General features: G+C 48.3%; 1 protein-coding gene across 4 annotated transcripts in view; it reads right to left on the bottom strand.

Annotated features, from left to right (window-relative positions):
• The window catches only part of LOC119971217 (5-hydroxyisourate hydrolase-like), a 66,928-nt gene that overhangs the window by 12,846 nt on the left and 28,546 nt on the right, over window positions 1–25,536 (bottom strand). Inside the window, exons 1-3 of one of the 4 annotated variants that reach the window (XM_038806458.1) lie at window positions 17,965–18,150; window positions 9,445–9,584; window positions 7,702–7,837 (exon numbers count right to left, since the gene is read on the bottom strand). In XM_038806458.1, coding sequence (XP_038662386.1) covers window positions 7,702–7,837; window positions 9,445–9,584; window positions 17,965–18,015 — 327 coding nt within the window. In that variant the 5' untranslated portion in view covers window positions 18,016–18,150. Of the gene's footprint in view, window positions 1–7,701; window positions 7,838–9,444; window positions 9,585–9,867; window positions 9,926–10,020; window positions 10,049–17,964; window positions 18,151–25,536 lie in introns of those variants that run through there. The other 3 variants (XM_038806461.1, XM_038806460.1, XM_038806462.1) reach the window with 3 other exon arrangements.

Here is a 25,536-nt window from a genome sequence, read left to right as displayed (position 1 = left end):
TCACACTGTTGTTGTAAGCGCAGTAGCACAGTCCTACCACTAGGGGGAGTAGCGCTGGGAGCACTCAGGAACTTGTACTGGGCTCCACCCTTGGTTCCGCCCACATCTCCTCCCCCTAGTGCAGTTGTATAAGACCCGTGTCCAGAGTCAGCCTGGGTCACTACGAGTTCATCGACAGGTAACAGGCTGGCTCTGTAGTAAGTCGATTAAAGCCTAGATTCACATCGGAAACACGTGTCTGGTGAATTGATGGTTCCATCACTGGGTACTGGACAGCCTTCTTCGAGGTAATGTCCAAAGTGGTGGGGATGAGGGTGGAGCCATGCCCGAAAGTGGCGGTCTTCAGGGTATCAGTCCAGCCAGATCTATTTCTGGGGAGGAGGGCAGATGCCGTTGCCTTTGCTCCCTGATCGCCCGCCGTAGAATCCTGTTCGGCTGACGGTCAGCAGCACCACCCAAAGCTGCAGACTGGCTGTCCGACCTCTCGGAATCTCCCCAAATGAAGAAAATCAAATTGGCCATCCGTGGGCTGGAAGATGGCTTATCAAAACATGGGAACCATTCACCCAACTGTTCAGGGACCTGTTTGTGGCCAACACATAAATAAATAAGTAGCCAGAAGCCAGGAATAAATAGCCAGGACAAGATAGAAGAGCGGAAAGTGAGGGAGGATCGTGGGACGGTTGGGGGGGGGGGGGGGGGGGGGGGGGGGGGGGGGGGGGGGAGCAGGATGAGGTAGCCAAACCCAGCAGGAAAGAAAGGGAGGTAGCAGTGAAGAAGGGGGGGGGGGGAGTCAGGGCAGGGAGGGAGGGAGAACAATAGAGGGGAGCCAGAAGGGGGAAAATATAAGAGAACACAAACGAGGGGAGAGAGCACAGGGGAAGACAATGGCTGCAACAACCACAGCACGGCAAGAGAAAGTAATAAAGAACGGGAAGATGAAACAAACAATTGCCGAGGCTGAGGAAACTGCACCGAAAAATGTAAATACCATTCGGAGCACCACCCAGGTGCCCCCTCCGCCCGAGTTTGTTGTTTTGTAATTTGTAAAAAGATTTTAAAAATAGAAGAGGAGAGGGGGGGGGGGGGGGGGGGGGGGGGGGGGGAACAGACCCCCTTTCCCGTTACGTGTTTCCTAGTTTGTGTTTTGTTTTTCAGGTATATACCTGCATTTATATCACGTACAAAACCAAATAAAAACATTTAAAAAAATAATCTTATCACGTTAATGATTATTTAATTAACCATGATTGAAGAAGCATTAGTCACCTGTAGATATCTGGGATGGATTCTTCCAGAATACAAAATGGACGCTCGCAAAGAATGTAGTGAACTTTTTTTTAAAAAAAGAATTTTTATTGGAATTTTTAAAAATAAATTAACAATAAGCAAATTAACTTAAACACTATCCCCCTAAACCCCCCCCCCCCCCTCCCCCCCCCCCCCCCGGGTTGACGCTGCTGCTGACCTAGTACCTTATCGTTGAGCCAGAAAGTCGAGGAAAGGCTGCCACTGCCTAAAGAACCCTTGTACCGACCCCCTCAGGGCGAATTTGACCCACTCCAGCTGAATGAATCCCGCCATGTCATTAATCCAGGTCTCCACGCTCGGAGGTCTTGCATCTTTCCACTGCAGCAACATCCTCCGCCGGGCTACTAGGGACGCAAAGGCCAAGACATCGGCCTCTTTCGCCTCCTGCACTCCCGGCTCCACCCCAACCCCAAATATCGCGAGTCCCCAGCCTGGCTTGACCCTCGCCATCCCCTTCCAGAACTCCTCCAGTGCCAGGCATGCCCAGAACATATGGGCATGGTTCGCTGGACTCCCCGAACACCTGACGCACCTGTCTTTGTCCCCAAAGAACCTACTCATCCTAGATCCGGACATGTGGGCCCGGTGCAGTACCTTGAACTGGATGAGACTAAGCCTCGCACATGAAGAGGAGGAGTTCACCCTCCCCAGGGTGTCCACCCATGTCCCCTCCTCAATCTGCTCCCCCAGCTCCACCTCCCACTTAGCCTTCAGCTTCTCTACCGACGCCTCCCCCACCTCCTGCATTACCTGGTAGATGTCAGACACCTTCCCATCCCCGACCCAGTACCCCCGAAAGCACCCTATCCCTTACCCCCCAGCAAAGGGAACCCCTCCACCTGTCGCCTAGCAAACGCCTTGACCTGAAGGTACCTGAACATATTCCCCGGGGGGAGCTCAAACTTCTCCTCCAGCTTACCCAGGCTCGCGAACCTCCCGTCAATAAACAGGTCTCCCAACTTCCTAATGCCCGCCCTGTGCCACCCCAGGAACCCGCCATCCATATTCCCTGGGACAAACCGGTGGTTACCCCGCAGCAGGGCCTCCACCGAGCCCCCCACTTCCCCACTGTGTCGCCTCCACTGCCCACAAATTTTGAGGGTACCCACTACCACCGGGATCGTAGTGTACCTCGTTGGAGGGAGCGGCAGCGGCGCCGTTACCAGTGCCTTCAGGCTCGTGCCTCCACAGGACGCCATCTCCATCCTTTTCCATGCTGCCCCCTCCCCATCCATTACCCATTTACGTACCATCGAGACGTTAGCCGCCCAATAGTACCCAGAGATGTTGGGCAGCGCCAGCCCCACTCTATCCCTGCCCCGCTCCAAAAAGACCCTCCTTACCCTCGGAGTCCCGTGCGCCCAAAACAAATCCCAGAATGCTGCTGTTCACCCTCCTAAAAAAGGCCCTCGGAACGAAAATGGGGAGGCACTGAAACAAAAACAAAAACCTCGGGAGCACCGTAATTTTAACGGACTGTACTCTACCCGCCAACGACAACGGCAGCATGTCCCACCTTTTAAATTCCTCCACCAACCTAGTAAAATTGAGCTTGTGCAGAGTCCCCCAGCTCCTAGCCACCTGAACCCCCAGGTACCAAAACTCCTCACTGCCCTCTTTAGCGGGAGCCTACCAATCCCCTCCTCCTGATCTCCCGGGTGTACGACAAACAGCTCACTCTTGCCCAGATTCAATTTATATCCCAAGAAACTCCCGAACTCAGCAAGAATCTCCATCACCTCCGGCATTCCCCCCACCGGGTCTGCTACATACAACAGCAAGTCGTCCGCATACAGCGACACTCGGTGCTCCTCCCCATCTCGCACCAAACCCCTCCACCTCCCCGACTCCCTGAGAGCCATGGCAAGAGGCTCAATTGCTAGCGCAAAAAGTAAGGGGGACAGGGGACACCCCTGCCTCGTCCCACGGTGGAGCCTGAAGTACTCGGACCTTCTCCCATTTGTCGCCACACTCGCCATCGGGGCCTCGTACAGCAACCTCACCCATTTAATAAACCCCACCCCAAACCCGAACCTCTCCAACACCTCCCACAAGTACCCCCACTCAACCCTGTCAAAGGCCTTCTCCACATCCAATGCCACCACAATCTCCGCCTCTCCTTCTGCTGCTGGCATCATTATCACATTTAGCAACCTTCACACGTTAGCATTCAGCTGCCTCCCCTTCATAAAACCCGTCTGATCTTCATGTATCACCCCCGGCACCCAGTCCTCTATTCTAGTAGCCAAGATCTTCGCCAGCAGCTTGGCGTCTACATTCAGCAGTGAAATCGGCCTGTATGATCCGTACTGCAAGGGGTCCTTATCACGCTTCAGGATCAGGGAGATTAGCGCCCGAGACATCGTCGGGGGCAGAACACCCCCCTCCCATGCCTCGTTGACCAACAGGGGGCCCAGCAGGTCCACATATTTCTTATAAAAGTCAACCGGGAACCCATCCGGTCCCGGCGCCTTCCCCGACTGCATGTGGCCAATCCCACTGACCAGCTCCTCCAACTCGATCGGCGCCCCCAGTCCCTCCGCCTGCTCCTCCTGCACCCTTGGAAATCGGAGCCTGTCCAAAAAGCTCTCCATTCCCCCTCCCACCACCGGCGGCTCCGACCGGTACAGTTCCCTATAGAAGTCCCTAAAGACCTCATTGACTTCTGCCCCCTGCCGCACCACATTCCCATCTCTATCCTTCACTCCACCAATCTCCCTAGCCGCATCCTGCTCGCCTTCTCTCCATACTCATAGACCGCTCCCTGCGCCCTCCTCCACTGTGTCTCCGCTTTTCTGGTGGTCAATAAATCAAACTTGGCCTGCAAGCTACACCGCTCCCCCAGCAATCCCTCCTCCGGGGCCTCCGCGTACCTCCTATCCACACTCAACAGCTCCTCCACCAGTCTCGCCCTCTCCCGCCTCTCCCCCCTCTCCCTATGGGCTCGAATGGAGATCAGCTCCCCCCTAATCACTGCCTTCAGAACCTCCCACACCATCCCCACCTGGACCTCCCCAATATCATTGACCTCGAGGTACCTCTCGATACATCCCCGAACCCTCCTACACACCTCCTCATCAGCCAACAACCCCACGTCCAGACGCCAAAGCGGGCGCTGGTCCCGCACCTCCCCCATCTCCAGATCCACCCAATGTGGAGCATGGTCCGAAATCGCAATAGCCGAATACTCGGCCTCTTCCACCCTCGGGACCAGTCCCCTACTCAAAACAAAGAAATCAATGCGGGAATAAACCTTGTGCACATGGGAGAAAAAAAGAGTACTCCCGAGCCCTCGGCCTCCCGAACCTCCAGGGATCCACTCCTCCCATCTGGTCCATAAACCCCCTCAACACCTTGGCCATCGCCGGCCTCCTGCCTGTCCTTGAACTAGAACGATCCAGTAGGGGATCCAGCACCGTATTGAAGTCCCCCCCCATGATCAAGCCCCCCACCTCCAGGCCAGGAATGCGGCCCAACATACGCCTCATGAAACCAGCATCACCCCAATTTGGGGCGTACACATTAACCAACACCACCCTCTCCCCCTGCAGCTTACCGCTCACCATCACATATCTGCCGCCACTATCAGCCACAACCTCAGACGCCTCAAATGCCACCCTCTTCCCCACCAGGATCGCCACCCCCCGGTTCTTCGAGTCGAGCCCTGAGTGGAAAACCTGCCCCAACCACCCCTTCCTCAGACAGACCTGGTCCGCCACCTTCAGGTGGGTCTCCTGGAGCATGGCCACATCCGCCTTCAGATGCGAAAACACCCGGGCCCGCTTAACCGGCCCATTCAACCCCCTCACGTTCCACGTAATCAGCCGGATCAGGGGCACCCCGCCCCCTCCCCCGTCGACTAGCCATAGCCCATCGACTGTTTCCCTCGGCCAGCACCCATTCGGCCCATTTCCCACGGCGATAGAACCTCACCCCGACCCCCCCGACCCGCACCAACTCCTCCCTGGCCAATCCAGCAGCAACCCGGTATCCCCCCCCCCCCCCCCCCCCCCCCCCCCCCCCCCGCCCGGCTAGGGCCCCTCCTAGCCGCGACTCTCCCTCCACTGTACTCCCGTGAGCCAGCTGACTTCTGCTGACCCCGGCAGCCCCCGCTCTAACTCTGACCCCTCCCGATATGAGGTCCCCCCTCCTCCCCTGCATCAGCTCCTTGGCACCGCTTCAGCGCGGGAAACCCGGTCTAATAACCACGCCCCTCGCCACCAGCTCCACCCCTTCGTCCCGCAGCGCGGGAAGCCAGAGAAAAGCCCGCGCTTTCACACTGCCCTACCCCACCAACGCAGCTCCCAAACCACAGTCCCAACCCAACCACCAACTCCGTACAAACAAAGACACAGATCAACCACAAACCCCAGTACCCCCCTTAGAACACAAAACTATAACCCACATCGTCCGAAAGCGAGAGAAAAAACAAAAACAAACAGAATTACCAGCAACAGCATAAACAATGATACAGAAATAGAAAAACTCCCACAGCCCCCAATCTCTAGTTCGAGTCCAGCTTTTCAGCCTGCACAAAGGCCCACGCTTCCTCCGGGGACGCAAAGTAGTGATGCCGGTCCTTGTAGGTGACCCACAGGCGCGCAGGCGGCAACATGCCGAACTTCACCTGCTTTCCATGGAGCACCGCCTTCGTCCGGTTAAACCCGGCTCTCCGCTTGGCCACCTCCGCACTCCAGTCCTGGTAGATACGCACTACCGAATTCTCCCACTTACTACTCCTCACCTTCTTGGCCCATCGGAGAACACACTCCCGGTCACTGAACCGATGGAACCGCACCAGCACCGCCCGCGGGGGTTCATTTGCCTTAGGCCGCCTGGCCAGTATTCTGTGGGCCCCCTCCAGCTCCAGGGGCAGATGGAAGGATCCTGCCCCCACCAGCGAGTTCAACATCACAGCCACATAGGCCGGCAGGTCCGACCCCTCCGGCCCCTCCTTGAGGCCCAGGATCCGCAGGTTCTTCCTCCGTGACCGAAGCTCCATCTCCTCGAACCGATCTTGCCGTTTTTTATGAAGCGCCTCGTGTATCTCCACCTTCCCCACGAGGGCCGAAACCTCCTCCTCGCGCTCAGAGGCCTGCTGCTGAAACTCGAGTATCGCTGCACCCTGGGTTGTCTGGGTCTCCAGCAGCTTACTCGTCGTCGCCTTCAGGGACTCCAACAACTCCCCTTTCAGCTCCGTAAAATAGCGCAAAAGGGCCGCCTGCTGCTCCTCAGCCCACTGCCTCCACTCCTCAGGGGCTCCACCGGCCACCATTTTGTCCACCTTCCCCCGCTTTTCCAGGGGAGCTGCTGCCGTTTTTCTCCTCGCCCCACTTCGAGTCCGCACCATAAATCCCGGGGGGTTTTGCTCCAGACCCCTTTATCCACTGGGAATCGTCGAATCAGCACCGTTTGGGGCCCTTAAAAAAACCCACAAGTCCTATTAAAGCGGGAGCTGCCGAACGTGCGGCTTAGCTCCGCATAGCCGCAACCGGAAGTCCTCAGAATGTAGGGAACTGTGGACAATGTTGGGAAAACAAGCAGGCACAGAGCCTGCATGCATATTGGAGAGACAGCTCCCAGACTGAGTTGAAACTATAGGTCAATTAACATATTGATGGCCCATCTCCGGGAACGAAGGAAAGACACTCAAGCAACCGATACTGCTCCAGACATCCCGGCGCCAGTTCCCCAAACCAAAAGCACAAACAAAGCCAGGCCAATGGCCACACGCCCAGCCAAATACCAGTGATCGAGAAGCGGCCCAATTAATTGGGGCCAAGTTTAAGGCCCGCCTAAAAGCGCGCAAAGCCCCTCCAGGTATAAGAAGAAACCCCCACGAGAGAATCGCTCTCTTGGATTCAGCTCTCAAAGCGGAGAGACCCATCCACCAGAAGCAAGTAAGTCCACGGTCAACGCTCGCTACCAGACGGACGACCTTAGCTGTTCTCCTGTACTCCTGCGAACCCAACAGCCTCAGATCCGGACAACGGCCATTGTTCCTCTGACTGAATGGGCACCCGAAGTTAAGTATAGGCGATAGCGTTAGAGATAGTTTAGTTTGTAGTACTTTGTGCATGAGTAGATATTACTGTGTGTGTAAATAAATAGTATTGTCTTTGAACTAACTAACTGGTGTATTGTCTCTTTGATCAGTATTTGGGTTTGAACCTTGTGGCGGTATCGAAAGATACCTGGCGACTCTAAAGCAAACATAATTAGGATTAAGGAAGGGGACCATATTGACCGCCATATTTATAACCAGAGAAACAGAGCAACACATCACCTTCTAATGTAAATGTTACATATTTGAAATAAATTCCACTTTTCTCCTGCATTGCATGATTTCTGTTGCACACAGAAAGTTAAAATCTTGGACATAGTTGTTACCTCTATGTATGGATAGAAACTGGCCATCTTTAATGATTGCCAGTACTCATCTGTTGCAAACTTCATCTTGTATATCCCAGGAACAAAGGTTTGTGAAGTAAGCAGACCTGGGCACCTGCCATCGGAGGTTGTGACCCTGCAGACAGAGAATTGCAGAATAAAGTCACAGCTTTTGAGTTCTTATATTTTGGAGCAGGCCAAAAGGGTGACTCCTTGAAATATTATTTTGTCTCAGTTCCTTTTCTTCCCTCCCTCCACTTTAAGCAAGCATCGCTAAATGGTATTGTATATTTTACACAGTAGCGATTTAAGAGCAAGAATATGGAGCAAACTGTTGTTCAGGTTTGTCAATAGTATTTGCACCGTGGTAAAAGTTGCAGTGACAACAAACCGATTCTTGGATAATGCTTCCTGCTATAAAAAATATATATTTTTGACAAAACCGCCAACTACTTCAACTTCAACATAGGAAAACATCAAAAGGTGCTGCACAAAAGGTGTAAATAAAACATGACATGTCAAGCCAGAGGAGATATTACCTGGTGACTGGGGGAAGGGGGGTCCCACAGCAGATGTTGTTGGTGAGTTAGAAGGGGTGACATTGGTAAGCTAGAGGAGGTTATATGGATGGGTAAGGCAATGAAGGGATGAAAGCACAATGAGAATTAAATTTAAAGGAATTGGGTAGCTAAATACAAAATACTTCAGCGAGAACGGGGTGAGGAGGCTTTAATTTTCACAGTAACTTCATTGCAGTGTTAATGTAAGCGTACTTGTGAGAATAATAAAAATTATTATAGGTTATTATTATAAACAAAGCTAGGATGTTTATGGAGAAGAGGCTGAGAGTGGCCATTAACTTGGGACCAGTTGAATCTGGAAGCAATAAAGGCATAGATCAGAGTTTCAGCAGCAGATAGACTACTTGGCTCAGTGGAAGTAATTAGTCTTCTTAATAGACAGGCTATGGATTGGAAGCCCCGTCTGCAGTCCAAAACTGTGGGATATTGAGGTTGCAAACATTTATTCAAACTGAGGCTGTGGTTGGGGACGAACATAGATGATCAATGTCCAGAAATATTTGAGTGCAAGCCAGGATTGATGAGCTGGCAGTCAGAATTAAATTCAGAATGCGTAAAGTTTAATGGCCTCTGCAAATTAGCATAACTGCCAGGTAAATTATTGGTTTCGTGAATTAGTTTGATGATTCATTTTTTTTTAAAGAAGTTAGAATCTCACTGCTGCTACCATTATTGTCATCCTTTGGGCTCTAAGCTTCTGATCGTGGATCCTGTACAACAGGCAACATTCCCAGAGTAAACCTGCTAGATATGGCAAGGCCACCAAGAAGTTTCAGCCAGTCCAACTTGTTTCCAATTGAGTTATTGCCCGAGCACCCCAGAGGAAACCCACACAGACACAGGGAGAACATGCAAATTCCACAAAGTCACCCAAGGCCACAATTGGAAGCCAGGTCCCTGGCGCTGTGAGACAGCAGTGCCACCCCTAAAAAGGGAATCCAGCTCAGAAAATCTTTAGAGAAAATGCACGGACAGTAAAGCACTTTCCCTTTTAGCAAGTGAAATAGTGACTGGTAATTATAGGTCTACCACTTCACCACACCTGGGAAAAGCAGGAACAATCAGTTAGCCCAACAAAACCACATAGATAACCGATTTTATTCTCATGTTCTACTTTAAGCGAACCTTCCTTTTAACCACTGGTGGTTAAATTTGACTTTACCCTCTTGCAATCTCTCTCCATGTCTTGTCCTCCACTCTGTAAACACTGACAGCGACATGAGCAGCAGGGACCCCCTGTGCTGTATTCAGTATGTGGGTAGTTAGAGGGCTCGGTGTCATCCTGCAGTCTGGAGAATCACCCTAGTAGAGAAGTTGTTCAATTAGTTAACATCTGATTTTTAAAAATTACTTTATCAGAGTTACAAAGTCAGAGCTCAGAGTGTGGACAGGGGCAAACCCCTAATCCAGCTCCTTGCCCGCTCCAAAACCAATTCAAATTGAATCCAATTCATGGTCCCCACAAGAGAGACATACAGGATCCAGGCATCACACCTGACCTCACACTCATCTTAGCCAAAAGGCCCAGAGGTTCAATCGGTTAACATCTGATATTTTATTAATCAAGCTGCATATCGTCTTTTACATTTAGATAGTTTACTAAACAGCCGATTCTCGCATCTTTGTCACTTTACTCTTTGTGTGGATTTAGACGGAGAAGTAACTGAAGGATTGCCGAACTGCTGTTTCATAGTTTCACATTTAGAAGTTTCTCTCCAGTGACAAACAAGCAACTTACATGCTAAATAACCCAATAACGCGGAAGTGCTGCAGCCAGACGCGTGTGATTGGTCCACTCTTCAAACTCAGTTGCTGAAGCTGTTTCTCGTGGAAACCTGGACGGGATATTCCTGCCTGAGTTACATAAACAGGAACGGCAAGTTTCCGAATCGGAGTTTTTCTTCCCCCAAGTCAACAGTGCATTCCTGACAGATGCATTTTTAAAGAAGTGGAACGTGGACTTTTTTTTAAATTAAAAATTGCTTCTTGGGATTACGGGCATAGCCAGCAAAACTGGTATTTAACGCTGATCTCTGGTTGTCCAGAAGGTGGTGCAAGCCTTCTGCAGTCTATTGCTAGAAGCACTGCGACAATTGTGTTTGGTGGGCAGGGAGTTTGATCCAGCCACCTTGAAGGGAGTGATGATATACCCCCAGGTTAGGGTGGGGTGTGACTTGGAGGGGAATTTTGAGTTTGTTGTGTTTCCATGTGCTTACTGTTCGTGCCCTTCTAGTTGGGGGTCACAGCCTGCTGTCCAAAGCCCTGGAGAAGGCATGGAGAAAAACTATCGGCCTCATGGGCAAGGGCTCAGTTGTGAAGAAGGGATTAGAGAGGTGGCTGCGGTTACACAGCAATATAAAACAGAACTCTTGATACATCCTCACAAAAAATATACACAATTTTCATGATATATAAGTACAACAGGCTTGACCGACATGGACTGCTGTAGGCAATTACTGTCCTGTAGCTGATGAAATTCTTTCATGTGTAGAAGGAGTCTGGTTGTTTCTGGAATGCGGGGAGATCTGTTGTACTCATAACATGAAAGTTGTGTATGTTTTATTGTGCGGATGTATCAAGAGTTCTGTTTTATATTGCTGTGTAACCGCAGCGACCTCTCTAATCCCGTCTTCACAACTGAGCCCTTGACCATGAGGCCTATAGTTTTTCTCCAATTTTCCTGTCAGTGCACTCATCTATAAAATGTACAACTATTTCTCTCTAGGGCCTTTTCACAGTAACTTCATTTGAAGCCTACTTGTGACAATAAGCGATTTTCATTTCATTTTCAGATATCCAGTTATTTTTTTCCAATTAAGGGGCAATTTACCGTGACCAATTCACCGACCCTGCACATCCGGGATCGAACTTGGGTCCTCGACTCGGGTCCGGGATCGAACTCGGGTCCTCAGTGCCATGAGGCATCAGTGCTGACCACTGCGCCATCGTGCCGCCTAATAAAATGTACAACTCGCTTGGGTATATAGGGAGAAGATTTTTGAAGTTTGCAGATGATATAAAACTTGCAAATGTAGTAAACAATGAGCAGGCTATCATAGAATCATAGCATTTATTGTGCACAATGAGGCCATTTGGCCCATCGAGTCTGCACCAGTTCTTGGAAAGAGCACCCTACATAAGCCCACGTCTCCACCCTATCCCCATATCTCAGCTAACCATTTTTTGGACATTAAGGGCAATTTATCATGGCCAATCCACCTAACCTGCGCATCTTTGGGTTGTGGGGGCAAACCCCATGCAAACACGGGGAGAATGTGCAAACTCCACACGGACAGTGACCCAGAGCTGGGATCGAACCTGGGAGCCGTGAGACTGCAGTGCTACCACTGCGCCACCGTGCAGCCCTTACATAGGAACTTTTAACAGGCAATTGGAGAGGGTTATGCGGGAAAAGGGAGTTGTGGAACAAAAATAGACATCTCTTTCAAAGAGCTAGTACTGGTACGATTGGCTGAAAGGCCTGATTCTGTATGATTCTAACATGATATAAATAAAAACAAGGAAGTTCAGAATCTCAGCAAAGTGTTTGATGCTGTCTGCACATCCTCCCTTGCATTAATTCTTTGATTGCCCTCTAACCTCTGAAACACTGCTTCACTTCAGTGATCCTCTTCATTACTGCTGTGCAGTATCTTTTCCCTTTATCATTACAGAAATTGTATAGCATCTTCAAAGGCACATCACAGGAGTGTTATCAAACAGAATTTGATACTAGTCACAGAAGGAGATATTAGGGCAGGTGACCAAAAGCTTGGCCAAAGACCGGAAGGTCTTAAAGGAGAAGAGGGATGTGCTGAGACAGAGGTTCAGGGAGAAAACACCAGAGCTGAGGACCCAAGCAGTTGAAGACATGCAGCAAACAGTGGAGTGATGAAAATCAGGAATCACCAAGAGTCCAGAACTGGGGAAGAACCATGGAGGGATTTGAAACCAAAATTCTGGTTTTGCAGACTGGGAATCAATAAAGGTCAGCACGGATCCCGGCCCCGGGTCACTGTCCGTGTGCAGTTTGCACATTCTCCCCATGTCTGCGTGGGTCTCACCTCCCACAACCCAAAAGATGTACAGGGTAGGTGGATTGGCCACGCTAAATTGCCCCTTAATTGCAAAAAGAAATGAATTGGGCACTTCAAATTTATTATAACAAATACAGGTCATCAAATAAAGGAGCGATGGATGAACAGGATTGGTGCAGGTTAGGGTCTGGGTAGCAGGGTTTTGGATCAGATCTAGTTTATGAAGGTGGATAGATGGAGAACAAAAGCACAGGATGAAATTGTACAAACTGTATGTTGTTGTTTTGCTGCATTTAATATTGTTCTTGTTTATACATGATTGGAACAAAATACATTTTTAAAAACTGACAGCAAGTCACACAAGGATATATTAGGTAAGATGACCAAAGGTTTTGCTCCAAAAGGGAGTGTGAGTCTAGGGAAGACTACAGAGATAGGAAACTGCCAGGCCATGAAGGGACAAACAAAATTGCATTTAAATAACATGTTAAATATCGAAAAACATCTTGTGGTACTTCACAGAGGGGTAAAAAGACAAAAAATGCTGGAGCCAAAGAAGGAGAAATTGGAGCAGGTGACTCAATGATTTGTGAAAGTTTTAAAAAGGGGATGTCATGATAGAGAGATATTAGGGACTTGGGTCCAGAAAAGGGGTCCAAGATGTAGCAGCCAATTTTGTGTTTAAACAGACTGAGGGAAAAGACTGCTTTCAGAAGAGTCCGAGGGATACACCTACAGCCTGAGTTACCTTGCCCCAATCAGATTTAACCTCATTAGTGGGAATACTCAGGAACAAAGAATAAAGAAAAATACAGCACAGGAACAGGCCCTTCGGCCCTCCAAGCCTGCCCATCTAATCTAAAATCTTCGACACTTCCAGGGTCCGTATCCCTCTATTCCCATCCATGTATTTGTCAAGATGCCCCTTAAACGTCACTATCGTCCCTGCTTCCACCACCTCCTCCGGCAGCGAGTTCCAGGCACCCACTACCCTCTGTGTCAAAAACTTGCCTCGTACATCTCCTCTAAACCTTGCCCCTCGCACCTTAATCCTATGCCCCATAGTAATTCACCCCTCTATCCTGGGAAAAGGCCTGGTTCAGCCAGGATGATCCACTCAAGATCCATTGGCATTTGAGACAACCTTGTTTGACTAGCCATTAGCCCATCACAGAGTCTGATGACCTATTTGTTCATCAATTGGAGGTTAGTTGGATATAAATTGCAGAACTCTGTTCTTTTGTACAAACGGAATGGAAATCAGACAGCCAAGATAATGATAATGGATTCAAGTCTGACCACCACAGGAGGGAACCTTTGTTTGAGGGGCTTAGAGAGAAACGAGAGAGAGAGAGGAAATTTAAACAGCTACAGGCAGAAGGCTATGGAATTTGGCCAGAGAAGTCATGAAAGTTACAAAGACTTTGGAAAAAGGTTCTGAACAAATATCTCTAACAGAAGAAAAATTGCTTCATAAATGCAAGCATTGCTTTGGCCTGTCTGTATAAGTGGAATAAGAGTGGCATGAGGGTGTTCATTGGGAACTAGTGTGTTAAGGTTAAGAAACTGCATGTAATCTGTTGGTGTTAGAGCTGAAGTAAACATTTAAATATTGTTTTCTTTTGTTTTAATAACATTTGTTAATAAAATAATCAAGCCGGAGGACGAGGAGGCAGGCCCGAATCCAGGGTGCAATGTAGTGGAGATGTTCCACATCGGGTGGCTCCTGCCTAGAATGTGTGTCTTTTTTAAGAAGTCTAAAGTCTGGTCCCAGGGGAATTTTTGAGGAATATAAAAAAGGAAAACAAAAAAAGTTTTGGAAAAAAAAATTTTTTTTTTGAAGGAGGAATTTATTTTGTTTTAAAAGTTTGAAGAAAGAAAAATCATGGTGGGGCCGCACTGCAGTTAAAAGCTGCTCGTTCTGCCCGGTTCGGAAGTGCACGCTTCTTCTGAACGAAGCTAAGGCCGAGTTTCCCCCTGGCAACTAGCACCATCGCACCCACCCACAGAGATCCAGCGTCATGGCCTCCACCTCGGAACTCACCTGTATCTACAGCGAGCTCATCCTGCACGACGACGAGGTCACGGTCACCGAAGACAAACTCAATGCCCTGATTAAAACAGCTGGTCTGACACTAAAAGGTTTGTTTCTTGGGGGCGGTTTGCAGGATTGAGGGAGCTGGAAGCGAAGAATGGGCTGGAGCAGGGGGAAATGTTTAGATTCATACAGGTTTGAGATTTTGCCAGAATGGAGATACAGAGCTTCCCGGTAAATCTGGCCTCCACATTGCTGGAGGAGGTGCTGATGGCAGGGGGAGTGGAGAAGCGGGTCGTGCCGGTGGTTTACGGAGCTATTTTGGAAGAGGAGAAGGCACCACTGAAACGGATCAAAGTAAAGTGGGAGGAAGAGTTGGGAGAGGGAATGGAGGAGGGTTTCTGGTGTGAGGTGCTCCGGAGTGTGAACGCTTCCACCTCGTGTGCAAGGTTGGGGCTGATACATGAAGGTGACATATAGTGCGCACCTCACGAGGGCGAGGATGAACCGATTGTTTGAAGGGGTAGAAGATGTGTGTGAATGTTGCGGGGGGTTGGGGGGGGGGGGGGAGCGCAAGTCACTTCATATGTTTTGGTCCTGTCTGAAGTTGGAGGATTACTGGAAGGAGGTTTTTAGGGTAATCTCTAAAGTGTTCGTGTGAAACTGGACCTGGGCCCTCAGGAGGCCATATTCGGGGTGTCGGACCAGTCAGGGTTGGAAACGGGTGCAGAGGCAGATGTTGTAGCCTTGGCCTCGTTGATCGGCGGAAGGCAGATCCTGCTGGGATGGAGAGCAACCTCTCCACCCTGTGCCCTGGCGTGGCGGGGGGGACCTGTTGGAATTCTTGACTCTTGAGAAGGTTAAGTTTGAACTGAGAGGAAGGGTGGAGGGGCTCTACAATTCATGGGCATTGTTCATTATTCACAGCACGGGCAGAACAGTAGCACAAGTGAATAGCACTGTGGCTTCACAGTGCCAGAGTCCCAGGTTCAATTTCCCCACTGGGTCACTGTCTGTGCGGAGTCTGCACGTTCTCCCCGTGTCTGTGTGGGTTTCCTCCGGGTGCTCCGGTTTCCTCCCACAGTCCAAAGACGCGCAGGTTAGGTGGATTGGCCGTGCTAAATTGCCCTTAGTGTCCAAAAAAGGTTAGGAGGGGTTATTGGGTTACAGGGATAGGGTGGAAGTGAGGGCTTAATGTGGGTCGGTGCAGACTGGGTGGGCCGAGTGGCCTCCTTCTGCACTGTATGTTCTGTGTTCCATGACTTTCAAGAACTGGATAACATCGAACATTAGTTGGAGGGTGGTTGGGAGGGTTGGGGGGAGGGGGACTGTGTGTGTTAATGGTGACTATGGGTGATTCCTGATTGCTTTTTGCCATTTGTTTATGTTAACATGTGGGCTAGTGTTTGGGGTTTGGTGGGAAGATGGGATCGTTGTTATTGATATGGGGATTGACATTATATTTGTTACTGATTATTGTTTATTGTTGGTGGGTACACATTTGGGAGAAAATGTGAAAAAGAAGGAGAATAAAAATATTTTTTAAAAAAAATAAATAAATAATTAAGCCCTGTGTCTTCTATTATCACTCCTGGAACAAATCGATCTTTCTGCATTACAACTTAAAAAGGTTATGGCCAGGGCAGCACGGTGGCCAAGTGGTTAGCACAACCGCCTCACGGCGCTGAGGTCCCAGGTTCGATCCCGGCTCTGGGTCACTGTCTGTGTGGAGTTTGCACATTCTCCCCGTGTCTGCGTGGGTTTCGCCCCCACAACCCAAAAATGTGCAGAGTAGGTGGATTGGCCACGCTAAATTGCCCCTTAATTGGAAAAAATAATTGGGTAATCTAAATTTATTAAAAAAAAGAAAAAAAAAAAAAAAAAAAGTTATGGCACCTTGTCCAGTCGCTTAGCCACTGTTGAGAGCTGACCAAGTCTCTGAAACGGTGTTTAAAGGAGGTGCTGGGTGGAGAGTCAGAGGTTCAATGACAATATGAGGGGCTATGTTCTAAACTTTAACCTGTCTTTAGGAAAGTGACAGAATGTAACCTAAACCATTTACCTGATTTTTCAGATACCGACAAGAGAATTGACTACCAAAATATTAACTTGCCATTTCTCTTTTTGGATGCTGACGGATGATTCATTTCCATTGGTATCTGCTGTGGTTGTTACTGTATGTGTAACAGGAGGCCAGAATGTAATCAATTAAACTTAGGGCACTCTTTAAGGTACATGTGTAAGGTAAATTTATCATGGAACACTTTGCTGAGGAAAGTTGCCTTGGGACAAGGAAATACATCTTGATTTCCATTTACTTGAGCTAATCAAGCCATGAAATCCCTTTTCTTAATTTAAGTTTCATGAATACTTAAGTGCAAATAAAAATATATTCCTTGTATTAAAAATGTTGATTATCAAAGATTGTGTCTGCCTGTGATAAATGCAAAATGGAGAGGCTTGAGGTTTTGGGGGTAAAACTTTTTCCAAGCCAGTGATGAAATGAAAAATGAAATGAAAATCGCTTATTGTCACGAGTAGGCTTCAAATTAAGTTACTGTGAAAAGCCCCGAGTCACCACATTCCGGCGCCTGTTCGGGGAGGCTGTTACGGGAATCGAACCGTGCTGCTGGCCTGCCTTGGTCTGCTTTCAAAGCCAGCGATTTAGCCCTGTGCTAAACAGAGAGGTGGTTACAACCTGCTGCCCCAAGCAAAAAGGAGGGAGCAGATTAGTGTCTGTAACATGGTTTATAGGGTGAGGTGGAGGGTGTTGAAGATATTGAGTGGAATTTTACCATAGCGTGTAGCTCTTCAGCTGCACAGACCAGTTTTCTCTCCAGATCTGAGCCTCTGAGAGAAAAAGCGAGTCGGTTTGGTTGACACCATCGCTCTGACAGGGCGGGGGCTGATAGAGCTGACATCTGGCTCCACAGAGATCAAGGCGCTATCTCGAAAGGGACACGGAACAGCACTGAACTGGAACTCATGCCTCCCCCCCCCCCCCCCCCCCCCAGGAAAACTATCAGGGGCTTCGCGTCCCCCCCCAGCACTGCGGAAATATCACCAGCGTTTCAGCCCCCCTCCAGTGCCTGTTCCCCTTGTGCTGGAAATGATATTCAAATTAAATTAAATCAAATCCATTAGAGTGAGATCCTTGTCCTTTGTGGGCGTGAACCTCGTGACGTCACCTGCGAGGGGCTGGGGAATCAGCAAACACGATCACTCCGGAGGGAGTCACATTTCCCGCCCGATTCTCTCCGGATTGTCCGCTGTGTTTCTGCCTCATGGCAAAGTCAGGCTGGAAATCATCCCCATTGAGTGGCATTTCTTATTGTCATGATCCTAATAAAACGATTGTACTAATCACTAGAAAAGAGTTAGCAGAATATTTAGTCCAATAAAGAAGATGAGAACAATTAAGTTACTTTCCAAACATTTAAGATGTGACAACATTTTTAACCAGGTCTGTAACCATTTACTGTAGGTGTAGCAAACGCGTGTTTTCAGAAATCCATACCACGGCAAATCATTAAACCTTTCCAAAGATCCAACTGCAGAATTCCTACCACTGCCACCACCTCTTGTACCTTTGTAGATCTCACCATCTCACCTTTCTTATATAGAGATGATCCTGAATGTGCTGAAGCCGCTGGGTAATCATTTAACCAAATGTCCCTCTGAGATATGGGCTGTGCTCTCAGGCAGCAGATTGGACTTGAAAGAGAGTAATTTCAGCGTTTTGGGATTTTACTTTTGTTATGGCCTTGAGACTGTTCCTGTTAAATCCAAAATGTTTGCCTTTTACACAATGGCAGCTTTTGTCAATACCCATGTCCTTGCCCAATCCTTCACATTAGGAACATACTGTATCTGGCATTTTCAGTGCGCAGATAAACCTAGTTAATATTTATTTTTATCAAAGTGGACAGTGAAAGATTACCAATAGGGTGAGGTTTTGTGACAGTGGGTGGGTGTTGGTGAGGGTAGGGGGAGGGGGAGGGTCCAGTTGCTCAGTGAACCTATGCTGGCAGTGAGAACACTGTAGATTCGGCTTTATGCAGGGGTCAAATAGAGAACCATCCATGAGTAATTAAGCCCTCCGGTTATGAAAAGGTTCAATTTGGAGGACATTTTGTGGGCAGTTATATTCAATAGGAGGAAATGTGGATTGTACAACAGGCAAACAGCACTAAGCAGAACTATTACTTTTATTCTGATAACTGTGTAGCAAAAATATGAAATAAGTTCTACAGATGTGGACAAGATGTTGAAATAATGCAATAATTTGGCAGGCAAGTGAAAGATCAGGGGCTGGATTTTCCATTTGGGTGACTATATTCTGGCTGTTTGCACTGGTGCTATAATCAATTCGCTCTCCCCAGCCATGCAAATTTATGCATGGTGGGGATAAGGGATTCCATCGTGAATCCCATTATTGGGCCACCATTTTGAGCAGGCGGCCTGAGAGCAAGGTCTGGCACCTGGCATCCCACCCCACCCCAGTGACAAGTAGGGGCATCCTCTCTCTCCCACCCCCCCCTCCCCCCACAGTACGCGTACGCATGCATGAGGGTGACCCACCCCCACCCCCTCCCTCAACAACTGCCACCAGACCCTCCCACCAGTGACTCCCACCAGAGGACCCACATATCAGAGATCCCTACACCAGAGACCTCCCTTATCAGAAAACCCCTTAATTGTAAAAATAAATTTAGAGTACCCAATTCTTTTTTTCCAATTAAGGGGCAATTTAGCGTGGCCAATCCGCCCAACCAGCACATCTTTGGGTTGTGGAGTGAGACCCAAGCAGATACGGGGAGAATGTGCAAATTCCACAACAACAGTGACCCAGGGCTGGGATCGAACCCGGACCCTCAGCGCCATGAGACAGCAGTGCTAACCACTGTGCCACCATGCCGCCCGAGGAAACCCCTTATAGTAAAGACCTCCTCATAATCAGAGACCCCACCAGAGGCCCCTGCTTGTCAGTGAGATTTCCCATGGAAGCCACCCCACACCACCAGGAAACCCACAGGCGGGAGTGCGCTGCCGGCAGGAAAAGTGGATCACAATGACCGGAGAATATCTTTCCTTAAAATGAGGCAACCAAAACTGCTCACAGTGCTCCAGATGTGGTCTCACTAGCACCTTGTACAGTTGCAACAAGACTTTCCAACTCTTATACTCCAACCCCCTTGAACTAAGGGCCAATATTCCATTATCCTTCCTGATTACCTGCTGTACCCGTGTGCTAGCTTTCTGTGCTTCATGCACAAATACCTCCCAAGTCCCTTTGTGTTGCAGCTTTCTGCAGTTTTTTTTCATTTAAATACTTTGTTCTTTTGCTCTCCCTTCCAAAATGAACGTCACATTTTCTCACATTTTACTCCATTTGCCAACCTTTTGCCCACTTACTTAACCTATCAGTATCTCTTTGTAAACTGTTAGTATCCCTCTCGCAACTTGCCTTTCCACCTATTATTGTGTTGTTTGCAAATTTGGCTACAGTATATTTGCTTCCATCCTCCAAGTTATGAATATATATTTGCAGTCCCAGCACTGATCCCTGTGGTTACAGGTCGTCAACCTGAAAAATAACCCCTTATCCCCACTCTCTGTTTACTGCCCATTAGCTAATTCTCTATCCATGACAATTATATTACCTCCAACACCATGGGCTCTTATCTTACGACTTAACCTTTTATGAGGTCCCTTGTCGAACACCTTCTGGAAGTCTAAATACAACACATCTACTGGTTCCCCTCTATTCGCTCTGGTTGAGACCTCCTTGAAAAACAATTAGTCAGATGTGATTTCCCTTTCATGAAGAATTGACTCTGCATCATTGAATTATAATTTTTCAAATGTGCTATTTGTTGCTCTTTAAAGTCGCCAATATGTTGTTATGTCCCAACAGAGTCGCCAATACTGTGGGTTTTTCTATTTATCTCGGTGAACCACAAGTCTTTCCCTTATATCGGTCAAATGACCACACAACCAGTTAGTCAGTTCAAAAGATGGTTTATTTACACACACAAGGATTACTTCGACATGCAAACACAATATCTACTATGAGTTAAACTACACCTTTCAGCTACAATAACCTATACTTAACTTCAGGGCAACCAGCACTGTGCAGATGGATAAGGCCTTTACCTTGATCTCACATGGCTGGTTTGAAGAAGTGGCTCTGTCTCTGCTGGGCTCATCCGTCAGGTAGCAATCATTGGTCTTGAACTTGGCTGGTCGTTATGCTGTGATTGGTGCGGGCACAGGCCGATCCCAAAAGAGGCTGGCACAGGCCGGGTCCAAAAGAGGCAGAACACATGGCTGTGTCCCCTTTTATCCCTCTGGGATTTTGCGCTCTTTGGGGCGGTCCTTGATCTTGGACACAATAGTTCGACAGGGCTCTGATCACTGCCTTCGATTTTGGCCAAAAAAGGAGCGGGTGCCTTGGTGGCTGGGCGGTCCTTCTAATTTATCACCCAGCTCCCTATGTTTGGCTTTCATGACCTCATCCCTCTTGTTGCCTGCATCATTGGTACAGACATGGACCACAACTTCCCTTTTCAGAATGTCCTGCAGCCACTCAGTGAGTTCTCCCAGTGAGCCAGAGAAGACACAGCCAGGAGTGAGGCACAGCAAAGAGTGAGTTTGGGAATTTGAAGCTAGGAGGGAATTCGAAGCTGGGTGGGGAGGAGGTGCTTTTTATCCCTGGTAAGTGACTGGTAAGTAGTTTTTCTTTTCATTCTCTATTTATTTATTTATTTTATTTTGTTTTTTGGAATTGTAGTGATATAAGTTAACCCAAGGTTTAAGACATGGCAGGAGATCCCAGACCCGTGTCATGCTCCTCGTGTGCGATGTGGGAGCTCAGGGACATGTCCACTGACTCTGGCTCCTTCATGTGCAAGAAGTGTGTCCATTTGTAGCTCCTGTTAGACTGCTTGACTGCTCTGGAGCTGCGGATGGACTCACTTTGGAGCATCCACAATGCTGAGGACGTTGTGGATAGCACGTTTAACGGGTTGGTCACCCCGGAGGTGAATATTAATGAGGGAGATAGAAAATGGGTGACCAAAAAGTCAGAGCAAGAGTAGGAAGGCAGTGCAGGTGTCCCCTGCGGTCATCTCCCTGCAAAACAGGTATACCGCTTTGGATACTGTTGAGGTAGTTGGCGCACCAAAGGAAGATGGCAGCAGCAGCCAGGTTCATGGCACCATGGCTGGCTCTGCTGCACAGCAGGGCAGGAAGAAGAATGGCAGGGCTATAGTGATAGGGGACTCGATCGTAAGGGGGAATAACAGGCAGTTCTGTGGACGCAATCGAGACTCCAGGATGGTAAGTTGCCTCCCTGGTGCAAGGGTCAAGGATGCCTCGGAGCAGCTGCAGGACATTCTGGGGCGGGGGAGGGTGAACAGCCAGCTGTCGTGGTGCACATAGGCACCAACAATATAGGTAAAAAATGGGATGAGGTCCTACAAGCTGAATTCAGGGAGTAAGGTTTGAACTAAAAAGTAGGACCTCAAAGGTAGTAATCTCAGGATTGCTACCAGTGCCACGAGCTAGTCAGAGTAGGAATGTTAGGATAGATAGGATGAATGCGTGGCTCGAGAGATGGCGCAAGAGGGAGGGATTCAAATTCCTGGAGCATTGGAACCGGTTCTGGGAGAGGTGGGACCAGTACAAACCGGATGGTCTGCACCTGGGCAGGACTGGAACCGATGTCCTAAGGGGGGTGTTTGCTAGAGCTGTTGGGGTGGGTTTAAACTAATGTGGCAGAGGGGTGGGAACCTAGCAGGAGGTCGAAGGGAAGTAAAACGGGGCCAGAAACAAAAGGCAGGAAGGGGGAAAGTGTAAGGCAGAGACGCCATAGTCTAAAATCAAAAAGGGCCACAGTAGAGGGTACATTGACTGAGGAGAGTGTGAAAAGGGAGGTAGTCATTGCAGGATTGAGGGTGTTGTACCTAAATGCACGCAGTATACGGAACAAGGTAAACGAGCTTGTTGTGCACATTGAAATTGGCCGGTACGATGTTGTGGGCATCACAGAGACGTGGCTGCAAGGGGATCAGGGCTGGGATCTAAATATCCAAGGATATGTGTCCTATCGAAAGGACAGGCAGATGGGCAAAGGGGGCGGGGTTACATTGTTAGTAAGGAATGAAATTAAATCGATAGCAAGGAGCGATATAGGATCAGAAGGCATAGAATCTCTGTGGGTAGAGTTGAGGAATTACAAAGGTAAAAAGACCCTGATGCGAGTTATGTACAGGCCCCCTAGCAGTAGTCAGGATGTGGGGCAGAAGATAAATCAGGAGATAGAAAAGGCATGTAAAAAAGGCAACATTACAATAATCATGGGGGACTTCAATATGCAGATGGACTGGGAAAATCAGGTTGGTAGTGGATCCCAAGAAAAGGAATTTGTGGAATGTCTAAGAGATTTTTTTTCGAGCAGCTTGTGACAGAGTCTACTAGGGAACAGGCAATTCTGGATTTGGTGATGTGTAATGAGGCAGACTTGATTAGGGAACTTAAGGTGAAGGAACCCTTAGGGAGCAGTGAACACAATATGATAGAATTTACCCTGCAGTTTGAGTGGGAGAAGCTGCACTCAGATGTAATGGTATTACAATTAAATAAGGGTAACGACAAAGATGAGGGAGGAGCTGGCCAGAGTTGATTGGAAAAGGAGCCTAGCAGGGAAGACAGTGGAACAGCAATGGCAGGGGTTTTTGGGGGTTATTAGGGAGGCACAACAGAAATTTATTCCAAGGAGGAGTAAACATGCTGAGGGGACAACAAGGCATCCATGGCTGACGAGGAATGTCAAGGACAGGATAAAAGCTAAGGAAAAAGCATACAAAGTGGCGAGGATTAGTGGGAAGCTAGAGAATTGGGAAGCCTTTAAAAGCGAGCAGAAGACAACTGAACAAGCAATAAGAGGGGAGAAGATGAAGTATGAGTACAAGCTAGCTCGTAATATAAAGGAAGATAGGAAGAGTTTTTTTTAATATATGAAAGGTAAGATAGAGGCAAAAATAGACATTGGACCACTGAAAAATGTGGCTGGAGAAGTAATAATAGGAAACAAAGAAATGGCAGGCGAACTGAATAGTTACTTTGCATCAGTCTTCACGGTGGAAGGCACCAGTGGGATGCCAGAGCTCCAGGAGAACCAGGGGGCAGAGGTGAGTGCAGTGACCATTACTAAGGAGAAGGTTCTGGGGAAACTGAAAGGTCTAGAGGTGGATAAGTCACCTGGACTGGATGGACTACACCCCAGGGTCCTAAAAGAGTTAGCTCAGGAAAGAAATTATAGGCCGGTTAGCCTGACTTCGGTCATTGGTAAGATTTTAGAGTCTTATTAAAGATGAGATCACAAAGTACTTGGAAGTGCATGGTAAAATAGGTCTGAGTCAGCATGGCTTTGTCAAAGAGAGGTTGTGTCCAAAAAATCTGTTAGAGTTCTTTGAGGAGGTAACAATAAAGTTAGACAAAGGAGAACCAGTGGACGTGATTTATTTAAATTTCCAGAAGGCCTTTGACAAGGTGCCACATAGGAGACTGTAAAACAAGTTAAAAGCACACGGTGTTAAGGGTAAGATCCTGGCATGGGTAGAGGATTGGCTGACTGGCAGAAGGCAGAGAGTGGGGATAAAGGGGTCTTTTTCAGGATGGCAGCCGGTGACTAGTGATGTGCCTCAGGGGTCTGTGCTGGGTCCACAACTTTTTACAATATACATTAATGATCTGGAAGAAGGTACTGAAGGCACTGTTGCTAAGTTTGCAGATGATACAAAGATCTGTAGAGAGACAGGTAGTATTGGGGAAGCAAGGGGGTTGCAGAAGGACGTGGACAAGCTAAGAGAGTGGGCAATGAGGTTGGAAATGAAATACAATATGGAAAAGTGTGAGGTTATGCACTTTGGTAGGAGGAATCTAGGCATAGACTATTTTCTAAATGGGAAAATGCTGAGGAAATCAGAAGCACAAAGGGACTTGGGAGTCCTTGTTCACAATTCTCTTTAGGTTAATGTGCAGGTTCAGTCGGCAGTTAATAAGGCAAATGCAATGTTAGCATTCATGTCAAGGGGGCTAGAATACAAGACCAGGGATGTACTTCTGAGGCTGTATAAGGCTCTGGTCAGACCACATCGGAGTATTGTGAGCAGTTTTGGGGCCCGTATCAGGGAGGACGTGCTGGCCTTGGAAAGGGTTCAGAGGAGGTTCACAAGAATGATCCCTGGAATGAAGAACTTGTCGTATGAGGACTGGTTGGGGACTCTGGGTCTGTACTCGTTGGAGTTTAGAAGGATGCTCCATTAAAGAAAGGCTAGACTTCAGGTAGAAATTAACTCTTAATTTAACTCTTTAATTGCCTCAGTCACCAAACCCCAAATTTAGCACTCTACTGTAGTACAAAGCCACACTCCAGTGCGGACCACAAAAGTGTTAATGAACTGAATTCGAGTGTCACCAGTTACTGTGGTGGGATTTGAACCATGTTCCCAGACTTGGGCCTTTGGATTACTATCATTTCATCGCTGTCTCCCTATAGGTGAAGGTGGTGCTCCTTTGCTTTTGCTTTTTGTAACTTTTCCACCCTGTAGGGATTGATTCTTACTCTTACCGCAGGGAAAGGAGCTTGCTGTTTGGTGAGTATCTGGTAGGTGCTTCAGGTTTATTCCAGTCCTAAAGCTTAAATTAGTAACAAACTGGTGGCAAATTTAATAAAATATTTAAGAAAGGAAAATAAATAAGTGAATGATATAATTGAATAACTAATTAAAATACATCAAGGATGGCAGGTAAGGTGATATGTCAGCTGCAGCATGTGGGAGCCCCTTGACGCGAGTGTGATCCACAGCAAATACGTCTGCAGCAAGTATTTGCAGCTCAGGGGGCTTCGGCTCATATTCATTGAACTGGAGGCTGAGCTGCAGATACTGAGACACATCAGGGAGAGGGAAAGGTACCTGGATGGTTTGCAGCAGGAGGCAATCACACCAGAGTTTTCTAATTTGGTTAGCGGTCAGGGAGAGGGAGGCGTGATTGAGACAGGAAAGGGGCCCCAGAGGGCAGAAGCGATAGCTTTTTCAATTGTCCAGTAGGTTTGAGTCTCTCTCAGCTTGTTTGGATGAGAGTGGGGGGTAGCAGGGAGAATGAGCTGACTGAT

The sequence above is a fragment of the Scyliorhinus canicula genome, chromosome 9, assembly GCF_902713615.1.
Source record: "Scyliorhinus canicula chromosome 9, sScyCan1.1, whole genome shotgun sequence".
NCBI classification, from domain to species: domain Eukaryota; kingdom Metazoa; phylum Chordata; class Chondrichthyes; order Carcharhiniformes; family Scyliorhinidae; genus Scyliorhinus; species Scyliorhinus canicula.
The sequence above is the reverse complement of the archived record's forward strand: the minus strand, read 5'-3'. Positions and strand labels throughout refer to the sequence as shown.